The sequence below is a fragment of the Carcharodon carcharias genome, chromosome 6, assembly GCF_017639515.1.
Source record: "Carcharodon carcharias isolate sCarCar2 chromosome 6, sCarCar2.pri, whole genome shotgun sequence".
Classification (NCBI taxonomy): domain Eukaryota; kingdom Metazoa; phylum Chordata; class Chondrichthyes; order Lamniformes; family Lamnidae; genus Carcharodon; species Carcharodon carcharias.
In genome coordinates this window covers 173,131,061-173,143,689 of record NC_054472.1, presented here as the reverse complement: position 1 = coordinate 173,143,689, position 12,629 = coordinate 173,131,061, and the positions used below count along the sequence as shown (strand labels likewise).

The 12,629-nt window shown below is 42.2% G+C and overlaps 1 protein-coding gene across 1 annotated transcript in view; it reads right to left on the bottom strand.

Annotated features, from left to right (window-relative positions):
* LOC121279309 (probable aminopeptidase NPEPL1) overlaps positions 1-9,470 on the bottom strand; it is a 48,784-nt gene extending 39,314 nt beyond the window's left edge. The window contains exons 1-3 of the mRNA XM_041190454.1: positions 9,252-9,470; positions 5,565-5,750; positions 605-775 (exon numbers count right to left, since the gene is read on the bottom strand). Coding sequence (XP_041046388.1) covers positions 605-775; positions 5,565-5,750; positions 9,252-9,422 — 528 coding nt within the window. The 5' untranslated portion in view covers positions 9,423-9,470. The remainder of the gene's footprint in view (positions 1-604; positions 776-5,564; positions 5,751-9,251) is intronic.
* Between the last annotated feature and the right edge of the window lie 3,159 nt (positions 9,471-12,629).

Sequence of the window (12,629 nt, the reverse complement as noted above, 5' to 3'; positions counted from 1 at the left end):
GGTTAAATTCCATCTGCCACTTATCTGCCCATTTGACCATCCTGTCTATATCTTCCTGTAACCCAAGACGCTCAACCTCACTGTTAACCACCCAGCCAATCTTTGTGTCATCCGCAAACTTACTAATCCTACCCCCCACATAGTCATCTATGTTGTTTATATAAATGACGAATAATAGGGGACCCAGCACAAATCTCTGTGGTACGCCACTGGACACTGGCTTCCAGTCACTAAAGCAGCCTTCTGTCATCGCCCTCTGTGTCCTACAACTAAGCCAATTTTGAATCCACCTTATCAAGTTACCCTGTATCCCATGGGCATCTGCCTTCTTTATAAGTCTCCCATGTGGGACCTTGTCAAAGGCTTTGCTGAAATCCATATAGACTACATCAACTACACCACCCTCAGCTACACACCTGGTCACCTCCTCAAAAAATTCAATCAAATTTGTTAGGCATGATCTCCCTCTGACAAAGCCATGCTGACTATCCCTGATCAAACCTTGCCTCTCCAAGTGGAGATAGATTCTCTCCTTCAGAATTTTCTCCAACAGTTTCCCTAACACTGACATGAGACTCACTTGCCTGTGGTTCCTAATACTTACCGCAAGAGTAGATTCAGTAAGCGGGTTGGTATTCTCTCCCACCAGAATAAACTCTACTGTAACAGTGAGTTTCTCTCCTTGTTCCAGCAATCCAGTGCGCCGAGTGAATAGGGGAAATGCCCTTGTTAGCGCACAAGCTGATGCAAAAACCTCTGTGTATTCACAGACTAGCTGAAATAAAAGTTATAATCACAGTAAGAAGTCAAAAAAGAATTTTTTTAAAAATGTACATTTAATTTACGAAGCACAATTATTCTGTACTATTATTCTGCAATGAAAATATTGTCGCTCTTCTTTAAAAGCAGGGCCAGAGAAGTTTCTTAATAGAGCCAAAAAAGTTCATCAGACAGAAAATGCTGGAGAAAACTCAGGAAGTTAGGCAGCCTCTATGCAGGGAGAGAAACAGAGTTAGTGGCGGGATTTTGTGGTCTCGACACTGGCAGGCATCATCGTGGGCGGGATGAGAACATTTGGAGAGCCAGTAAAATCAACAGCTCTCCGAATTTTCCCATCCCGCCTGCAATGATGCTCGCCAGTGTAGGGGCCAGAAGATCCCAGCCAACATTTCATATCTGTGATCTTTCATCAGAACAGTCACAGACCTGAAACGTTAACTCTGTTTTTCTCTCTCTATACAGATGCTTCCTAATCTGCTGAGATTTTTCCCCAGTATTTTCTGTTTTTATTTCATATTTCCAGCATTTGCAGTTTGCTGCTTTTCAATTTTCAGCAGACTGCATGTTGAGTTAGGTGATGAGACACTTTCCAATCTTGCTGGTCACCTTGCACCATTTTTATAAATTGTTACTCACAGGGTTAAGTGACTACTTTTCCCTGATGGTTTGTGCCAGAGATCATTATCCAAATTACTAGCCTCTGTTGGGTTCAGTTTGTCTATTGTATTTTCTAAACTGTAAATTTTCCAAATACCTAATTTAGCAAATACTAATGGTTCAAGTTCCATTGTGTTGAGTGACAGATTGACATTTCCATTAAAAATTAATGGTTTCCAGAATGTAAATAAAACTTTGGCAATATTAATTTTTTTTTATTCTTTCCTGGGATGTGGGCAAGGCCAGTATTTGTTGCCCATCCCTAATTGCTCTTAAACTGAGTGGCTTAAGTCATTTCAGAGGGCAATTAAGAGTCAACCACATAGTTGTGGACCTGGAGTCACATATATGCAAGACCAGCAAGGACCTTAAAGGACATTAGAGAACCAGATGGGTTCTTACAACAATCGATGATAGTTTCATGGTCACCATTCCTGAGACTAGCTGCCAAATTCCAGATTTAATTCATTGAGTTTAAATTTCACCAGTTGCCGAGATAGGATTTGCACCATTGTCTCCCAGGTATTAGCTTGGGCCTCTGTATTACTAGTCCAGTGACATTACCACTATGCCACCGGGGGTTTTGAGAAGGGGAGACAATGCCAGAGCTTTACTTCTGTCATGCAGATATTTAAAAATATTTAATTGTTTTAAGGATGAGGAAAGTCAGTCAATTCTAGCTCATAACATGAAAAACAAAATTAAACAAGCTCCCATCCAACTGTTAGTTAAAAAAAAAAATGGATTTTTGCCTCCACTAACTTCAATAAAGTCCAATGGTTGACAAGCATACTTTGTGCCACTTTCTTTGGTCCACTGCCATGATTTAATTTAATTTTTATCTGCCATTTACCATATACGTCAAGCCTGAAAATCCAAACCTTGCTCATTCCTCCCCATAACCAAGTTCTCTGATTTCACAGATTAATCTTGTGGCTCTTCTCTCAAGTGTCCCGGGGCTTAACCAGGACAAATCACAGCTGCAAGTACTCTATTTAGCCTTAAAAATAAGCTAATCAAAAAGTACTGTTACATTGTACAAGACGTACATTAGATCCTTATCCATATTGGTCAAATATATTTGGTCTGTTCCAGAAATCCTGCGGATGTTCAATATATTCAAGACAGAGGTTGAAAGCTTTTTGGGTGCTAAGTGAAATAAGGGTTAAGGGGATAGTGCAGGATGGTGGAGTTGAAGTAGAAGATCAGTCATTATCTCATTAAATGGTAGAGCCAAATGGTCTACTCCAATCCTAGTTATGTTCTTATGGAAGCAGGCACTGAATGTTATTTTTTCGAACCACGACAGGTATAGAATCTAATAAAATACATTTCTAATGGTGCATAATAAATTCACTCAAATAGTTATTCCAATTAGAGATGCCACTAGTAGTTTGGTATATTCCTGAAAACCATTTTAAGCAATGTGGAGGCAGAAGACTAGAGTTGGAATACCATCTCCATACTGCTCTCTAATCTGAAAAGCAAGAAGTGCTAGTCACTAGCATCCAATGTCAATTCAGCAAAATCTGTTTCCAGTCTAACTGGTTTTTGCATCAATGTGACACAAAGATGCTGAATAGGTCCGTGTCTGCATGCAGCAAGGCCTGGACAACAGTCAGGCTTGGGTTCATAAGTGGCAAGTAACATTCATGCCACATAAGTGCCAGGCAATGGGCACCTCCAACAAGAGAGAATCTAACCTTTTCCTCTTGACATAAAGTGGCATTACCATCACTGAATCCCCCGCTATCAACATCCCATTAAGCGGATACTGAACTGGACTAGCTATATAAATATTGCGGCTACAACAGCGGGCCAGGGGCTGTAAATTTTGCAGTGCATAATTCACCTACTAACTTCCCAAAGCCTGTTCATCATCTACAAGGCACAAGTTTTTTTTTAAATTCCTTTACAGGATATGGCCATTTATTGCCCATCCCTAATTGCCCTTGAGAAGGTGGTGGTGAGCTGTCTTGAACCACTGCAATCCCTGTTGTATAGATACACCCACAGTGCTGTTAGGGAGAGAGTTCCAGGATTATGACCCAGCGACAGTGAAGGAATGACAATATATTTCCAAGTCAGGATGGTGAGTGGCTTGGAGGGTAACTTTCCAACTGGTGCTGTTCCCATGTATCCACTACCCATGTACTTCTAGATGCAGTGTGATGGAATACTCTGCACTCGCCTGGATAAGTGCAGCTCCAACAACACTCAAGAAACTTGGCAGCCTCCAGCACAAAGCAAAAAGCAAAATACTGCAGATGCTGGAAACCTGAAGCGAAAACAGAAAATGCTGGAAAAACTCAGCAGATCTACAGCATCTGTGGAGAGAGAAACAGAGTTAACCTTTTGAGTCCGTATGACCCTTCTTCAGAGCTGAAGAGAAGTGGAAATGTGATTAAATTTATACTATTTAAGGGAGGGTGGAGCAGGTGAAGCTGGATAGAAGGTCAGTGATAGGTGGGGACAAAGGAGAGATTGAAAAAGATGTCATGAACGAAAGAACAAAGGGAGTATTAATGAAAGTGGTAAGGGCTAAAAAAAAGGGTGCTGATAGTGGCGTAAAGGTAAGAAAGCAGAATGTGATAATAACAGGACAAGGGTAGCATTGTGTGAAAGAACAACATGGAATAAATAACAGATGGCCTTTTTGGGGATTGGGTGGGCGGAGGGGGCAGTGGTGGGGAAAAAAAGATAGAAAATGGGATAAAAGGGGGGGATAAAAAAGGAGATAAAACCAAGAATAAATCAATAAAAATAAGTAGTTAAAAAATAAAAATGAATGTAGAAAAAATGGAATAAAAAAAAGGGGTGACGATAGAAGAGAGTGTTCATGGTCTGAACTTGTTGAACTCAATGTTAAATCCGGAAGGCTGTAAAGTGCCTAACAGGAAGATGAAGTGCTGTTCCTCCAGTTTGCACTGGGCTTCATTGGAACATTGCAGCAGGCCAAGGACGGCATGAGAGCAGGGTGGTGTGTTGAAATGGCAAGCCAACAGGAAGGTCTGGGTCAAGCTTGCGGACAGATCGGAGATGTTCCGCAAAGCGGTCACCCAATCTGCGTTTGGTCTCCCCGATGTAGAGACCACATAGGGAGCACCGAATGTAGTAGATCAAATTGAAGGAGGTGCAAGTAAAGCACTGCTACACCTGAAAGGAGTGTTTTTCATCACAATTGCACTTCTCTTCAGCTCTGAAGAAAGGTCACACGGGCTCGAAACGTTAACTCTGTTTCTCTCTCCACAGATGCTGCTAGACCGGCTGAGTTTTTCCAGCATTTTCTGTTTTTGTTCCAGCACAAAGCATTTCACTTCATAGGCTGGCCATCCACCACCTTAAATATTCATTCTCTCCACCACTGATGCACAGTGGCAGCAGTGTGTACCATTTACATGATGCACAGTAACAACTCACCAAGGCTCCTTCAACAGCACATTCCGAAACCATACTCTCTAGAAGGACAAGTGCAACATACACTGGAACACCACCACCTGCAATTCCCCTCCAAACTCATATCATCCTGATTTGGAAATATATTACCTTTCCTTCACTGGGGTGGGTCAATGGGTTAAAATCCTGGAACTCCCTTCCTAACATCACTGTGGGTGTACTAACACCCATGGATGCAGTGGTGCAAGAAGGAAGTCCACCAATACCTTCTCAAGACAATTAGGGCTGGGCATAAAGGCTGGCCTTGCCAGTGTGCTCGCATCCCATGAAGGAATACAAAAATAGTGTATTACAAATGAGCCAGGGAGCACTAGGTTTATGTAGGAAGCAGAAATCTGACTCAGTGGAAAATTGCATTAGATGAGAACTATCACACAGAATAATTCTATGGACAAAGTTGCTCAAGAATATTGATCCACAAGCAGTATCAAACCTGCTTATACATTACTTCCCTTGACAATTCCTACAGCTTTTAAAAGTTACAAAAACTATTAGGAAAAGCATCAGTGACAGGGATGCATTCAATTGACACTAAATATCTTTTATGATCAATTAGGGAAACTTGAAGTTATAGTTCTGGAAATAAGAATGGTTGCAAAGAAAAATTAGGAAGAACATACATATGATCAGGGTGTTACTGTAAATGAACAAGAGCCTAGGTGATCACTCACCACGATGCACCGGTTGGTTCTTCTAGATGAGCAATTGCGAATCAATCGTGTGAGAAAGTGAGCTGATGAAGGGCTGTTGTGGCGGCTGACTTTGGATGGGAGTGCTGCCACAAGAGCATAATCGAGCCAAAGAGAACAGGTATCCACTGGATTTGGATTCAAAGTGCTCAGTGCAGCCTGCCAGACCTGAATGACAAACAAGGTGTTACTACACTGCAGATTTGGAACTTCACAGGAAAGAATTAAAATGATCATATACACACTAGCCACACTCAACAGGAACAGGCTGCCTAGTGGTGTCCCACATCAGGATTTGCAACAGATTTCAGAGTGGACAAGTTACAATAATTGGGAAAAAGCATAAATCCAAGTTCAATTTGAAGTGAGTAAAGCAATTTAGATCAGAAAAACGTATAATCGCTTAAAGAAAAAACACAAAGCATATTTTAAAGATGTGTTAAATATCTCCCTTGTCTTAGTGGATAAATGTATTCCATGGTGGGTTGCACAGTAAAGCAAACCATAAGGATTCCTACTTTGATTTGTGTTGAGTCAAGCTATTTGCAGTCATAGTTGCAGTTGGGGTATTACAAACAGCTACAGTACCACTGAACCCAGCGTGGTACCTGGTGGTGGAAGTGATGGAAAAAGTTAGCGTCAGCTCCAGCCTGAAAATGGAAATGGAGACAATGAATGATTTCAAAAGGAAAATGCATGGGCAATTGAGGAAATAAACTTCCAGGGCTAGAGGAATAGAGCAGGGGCAGCGGGATGATTGGATTACTCTACAGATAGCCGGTATGGACCCAATAGGCTGACTGGCCGCCTTCTGTGCTGTAATGACACTATGAGAATGATTATCCAGCAATCCCTGCTAAAACCTGCAGGAGCATGGATATCAAGTGAAGTAAAACAAAAACAGAATTACCTGGAAAAACTCAGCAGGTCTGGCAGCATCGACGGAGAAGAAAAGAGTTGACGTTTCGAGTCCTCATGACCCTTCGACAGTACTGTCGAAGGGTCATGAGGACTCGAAACGTCAACTCTTTTCTTCTCCGTCGATGCTGCCAGACCTGCTGAGTTTTTCCAGGTAATTCTGTTTTTGTTTTGGATTTCCAGCATCCGCAGTTTTTTTGTTTTTATATCAAGTGAAGTACTTGGCAAGAACGATATTAGACTAGAAGTGAAAAGATTAGAGAATGTGAAGTTAGTCACATTTCTCCCTACAAGTTACCGATAAAAGTTAAATTATAGTGCAAAAGTTACTGTTGCAATAGATTCAGGGGCTAATTTTATTCATGCCGACATTTTTGAGGCTTCCCCCCAGGAATGTGCGAACATAAAATGAGACCTGTAATTCCTACTGCAGCACAGCACAGGTTTATCCAGGAAGACAAGAACTACTCCAGCAGTCTAGGAATGAAGATAAACTGAGCACAATAGATATGGCTGTACATGAATGTAAAGGTTTCATTGTGCTTCAGCAGTAACATGGGTGATTACACTCCCCAGCACACTAATACAATAGCCATCTCCCCTAACAGTTAGTCTGACAAGAAGCCAGCACAAAAATTGCATATTAAAAGTGCCCATGTACTCTACTAGATTCACTAGGGATCTTCATAACCTGATTTTTAAATTCATCTTAACGTTTGAAAAAAGCACAGCTCCTGTTCGCTCTCTGATCATGGAATGTACTTCTGCATATATACAAGCACAGTAGCATTGAAATTCTGGACAACTGAGTTCAGGGTGAGATGTAGTTGATGGGGTAAATTGGAGTCTGCCAATTCACCTGAGACTGGTCTCTATACTATAACTGCAACATTTAGCAGCAAGAATTCACCTTAAACCATTACACTGCACTGAGTTCAAGTAAAGTCCTGTCTTTTAAAACTAAACAATGTTGTTTCCTGCTCACAGAGTAGTATAACAACAAATAGCGCCTCCAACATAATAAAACACCCAAAGGAACTTCACAGGTGACATCAAGCCACAGATGACTAAAACCTTGGTGAAAAAGGTAGGTTTCAAGGAGTGTCTTTAAAGGGGGAAAGAGGCTTACAGAGGGAATTCCAAAGCTCAGGGCCTAGGCAGTTTAAGGCATGATCACCAATGAAGTGTTTAAAATCTAGGATGCTCAAGTGCCCAGAATTAGAGGAGCACAGATATTTTGGAAGGTGGTGAGTTTGAAGGAGATTACAGATAGGGAGGAGACAGGCCGCTGAAGGATTTCAAAACAAGGATGAGGATTTTAAAAGTCAAGGCATTGCTTGACTGCAACACAATGTAGGTCAGCGAGCAAAAGGTTGATGAATGGGGCTTGGTGCAAGGTAGGGCATGAGGAGAGTTTTGGATGATGTCAAAATAATCAAACAAACACGAATAACACTGTTCAAACTTGAACCAATGACAGTTACAATGAAACTGGATTCTACAGGGAAGTAACACGAGCGTACAAAAGCTGAAAAAATGTTTCCAAAGTACACACAAAACTCAGTGAATTCTATAAGGTCACTTCTATAAGGAAAGGGCAGTAGCAGTACAGACACAAACAGATTTATAGCAGCCTGTTTCATTAACCATCTATTGGTCTAAATCCAACAGTCAACACTAACTGTTTATAACATTCAACATTGTCTCCAGTAAAAAGTGTTCATTATAGATACTGCTCCCATTAACAATGTAAAAAAGGGAAAGGAGCTGCATGTTGACCATGAAGCTTATTGGGTTTAAAAACACACAAGCAGGGATTATTCAGCAACACAACTCATGCAGCCTTTACAGAAAGAGGGGTCTAGGTGGAGCAGCACAATTCAAGGAGGAGATTCCATTGTAGGAGGAGCATCCTTAGCATCGTAAAATGTTCCGAAGTGCTTCACCAGAGAGTTACAAAACAAAATCTCAAACTGAGCCACATAAGGAGATAGTAGACCAGGTGACCAAAGGTTCAATCAATGAGGTAGGTTTTAAGGAATGTCTTAAAGGAGGAAAGATTAGAGGGGTGGAGAGGTTTAGGAAGGGAATTACAGAGCATAGGACCCAGGCAGCTGAAGGCATGGCCACAATAAAAATAAAGATATTATTTCATTCAAGAAACACATTTGCAGCCCAAAGGCTAAATAGCAGTGTGATTTACATCAGAACATTCATACGTAGACTAAGTCATCACTTTAAAAATGTGCAAACTTGTAACAAGCATATTGAAACAAAAATACTCAAGATAATTCAAGGTTTTATGCTATGATGGTTCCATCATGCCAAAATTTGAATGATGGAGCAACTGAAGTTGGCATTCTACAAGAGGATAGAAATGGAAGTGCAGTGATTTCTCAAGGTTCTGGGTTTGGAGGAGATAAGAGATTGGGATGGTCAAGGACAGGGAGGCATTTGAAAATCAGGAAGAGAACTTTAAAATCAAAGTGTAAAATGAGAGCTTTTTTAAACTGCTTTACTCTAATTCCAGGCCACTGAAGCCCAATATCTGCAGGGTTGGCTAGCGAGCTGGTAGAGAGGCTGATCAGTCAAGGTGGGCTAGCATGCCAAGTAAAAGGTCTGATTGGTTGGGGTGGGCTAGCAGGCCAACTAGAGGGGCTGATTGGTCGGGGAGGGCTAACAGGCCAGCTAGAGGGGCTGATTGACCGCCTCCAGTTCCTGAGCCAAAACCACCATTTTGAAATCACTCACCTCCTGATTCACCCGGGTCTGCAACTTCCCTTTCACTTGGCCCCAGGTGAGCTTTTGCAGATTTGGCAGCTGTCCCACCAACAACACCGGCCGAGACTGAGGGTCGGCATCCCCGGCACTGGCCGTGAACACCAGGTGCTCGATCACAGCCCCGCCGCCACCACCTTTCATCGCACCGCCTCTGTCAGTTCGACAGTGCCTGCGCACAGCCGACGTCTGCCGGACCCGGAGTGCATGCGCACTTCCCCTCGTCGCAAAGCTAAGTACAAACAGCAGATTGCAACATTGCAAAGTGTTGCCGTCATTTGAAGGTCTGTTCTGTTCATATTTGGTTGAGAAGTTAGTATGCAAAGTTTTTGTTTTAAAACAAAAATAGCGGGAGTTGGTCACTTGTAGACAAAGCATGTGAATCTATATGGGTAGCTTTAAAGTCTAATAGAATTTTTGATTTTATGGCTAGTAAACTCTCCTAATATATTTTTTCTTCGCAGTTCTGCATTTTATCTTATAGAATCAGAGAGCGGTTTCAGCCCAGGAGGCCGTTCGCCCGCTGTGTCTGTGCTGGCACTCAGGAGGAGCAATTCACCGAGTGCCATTCCTTTTTCTGTTGCCCCTGCAAATCTTTTCTTTTCAGGCAATGATCCAATAATTTTCTTTTGAAAGCCTTAATTGATTCTGCCTTCAAACATTCTCAGGCAGTACATTTGGATGGTAACTACTCGCTGCATGAAAAAGTTTTTCTTCGTGTTGCCAGTGCTTCTTTTGCCAATTACCTTAAATCTGTGCCCTCTGGTTTTCAATCCTTCCACCAATGGGACCAGGTTCTCCATTTCTACTCTGTCCAGACCCTTCATGTTGTTGAACATCTCTATCAAATCTTCTCCAAGGAGAACAGTAAAAACTTCTCAAGTCTCAGTGGTAATCCAGAGACCAGGGGATAATGCTCTGGGGATATGGGTTCAAACCCATGGCAGAAGGTAAGATTTGAATTCAATAAAAATCTGGAATTAAAAGTCTGATGATGACCATGAAACCATTGTTGTAAAAAGAAACAAAACAAATAAAAATCTGTTGTCCTTATCTGGTCTGGCCTGGGTCTGGCCACAGCAATATGGTTGATGCCCTCTGAAATGGCCTAGCAAGCCACTAAAAGGTCTCAGGAATGAAACCAGACAGACCACACGGCATCGACCTAGGCACCGGAAACAATAATGGCAAATTCAGCCCTGTTGACCCTGCAAAGTTCTCCTTACTAACATCTGGGGCAAAAATTGGGAGAACTGTCTCACAGACTAGTCAAGCACAACCTGACGTAGTCACACTCATGGAATCACATCGTACAGACAATGTCCCAGACACCACCATCATCACTATTCTGTACAAAAGTCCTTCATTCATCTAAGGGATATGGGCTTTGCTAGTTAGGCCAGCATTTATTAGTGGTGGGCTGCCTTGAACCACGGTAGTTCTTGTGGTGTAGGTACATCCACAGTGTGGGAGTTCCAGGATTTTGACCCAGGAACAGCGATATAATTCCAAGTCTGGAGGGGAACTTCCAGGTGATGGTGTCCCCATGTATCTGCTGTCCTTGTCCTTCTAGACGGTAGTGGTCATAGGTTTGGAAGGTGCTGTCTAAGGAGCCTTGGTGAGTTTCTGCAGTGCATCTTGTAGATGGTACATACTGCTGCCACTGGTGGTGGAGTGAATGAATGTTTGTGGATGGGGTGCCAATCAAGCGGGCTACTTTGTCCTCTATGGTGTCAAGCTTCTTGAGTGTTGTTGGAGCTGCACTCATCCATGCAAATGGAGACTATTCCATCACACTCCTGACTTCTGACTTGTGCCTTGCAGTTTGTGGACAGGTTTTGGTGAGTCAGGAGAGGAGTTGCTCGCCGCAGGTTTCCTAGCCTCTGACCTGCTCTTGTAGCCACAGTATTTACCTGGCTTGCTAGCCCATCCTGACTGATCAGCCTCCCTACCTGCCCTCTAGCCCACGCCACAAATATCAGCCTGTGCATGCCCACATCCCATGTAAGAACAAGGACCTCCCCCTTATCAATTTTTAATCCTTCAAGTATCTAAACTACCTCCTCTTTCACTATGAATTGGGCAACATCTTCTTCCTTGGTAAAGTCAGATATAAAGTATTCATTTCATACCTCAGCCATGTCGCTCTGCCTATATGCTGCTCATGTCTAGTCCCTAATCAGCTCCCTTCTCTTCAACACCCCTCTACTATTTATTTGCCTACAGAAGACTTTTGGATTCCCTTTTATGTTAGCTGCCAGTCTCTTCTCATACTGCCTTGGCTCCTCTTATATGCTTTTATCATTTCCCCTCTGAACCTTTCATATTTGACCTGGTTCTCAATTGTATTATCCACCTGCCATGTGTCCTATGCATAATTGTTCTGCTTTATATTAATCTCTATCTCTCTTGTCAACCAGGGAGCTCTGGATTTGTTTGCCCTACCTTTCCTCTTTGTGCGAATGTACCTTGCCTGACTTGAACTATCTCCTCCCCAATAGGATAAACAATTCAGACAGCACTCTTCCTTTCTGAGTTTTCACTGGTATTCCATTTTAAGGTACACAAGACCAGTTTGGATCAGTATCCTTATTTCCCAGTTTTTATTGTTTTTTCCTTCTTGGAAAGCAGCCATTGTTCAGTTACATTTTTGCCTGCTAGTCTTTGATTCAATTTATCTGGGCCATAACCATTCTTACCCCCATTGAATTTGGCTTTCCCCAGTTAATTATTCTTACTCTGGATTGTTCCTTGTTCTTTTCCATAGCCGACCTAAACCTTATGATACAATGATCACTATCCTCTATATGTTGCCTCGCTGACACTTGATCCACTTGGCTCACCACATTCCCATGAACTGGGTCTAATTATGCCTCCTTTATCATTGGACTGGAACACACTGCTGCAGAAAATTCTCCTGAACACACCCTAGAACTCTTGTCCCTCTTGCACTTTGTACTACCAGCTATCTGAGTCTATATTCGGATAATTAAAGTCAGCCATTGTGACTATAATTCTTGCATTCTCTGTAATTTCCTTGAAATGTGTTCCTCTAGTTGGTGGCCTATAGACTACAGTGAGCAATGTAATTGCACCTTTTTTGTTCCTTAACTCTCGCCAAATAGATTCTGTCCTTGACCTCTCTAGGACTCCTCTCTTCAGCCCTGCAATGTTCTCCTTAATCAATACTGCCATCCTTTCTCCTTTCCTATCTCTCCTGAACACCTTTTATCCAGGAAAATTTAAATACACAACCCTGCCCTTCTTTGAGCCAAGTCTCCTACAGCATCATATTTCCAGATAGCTATCTGTGTCAGCAACTCATCAGTTTTGTTTACCACACTCTGTGCA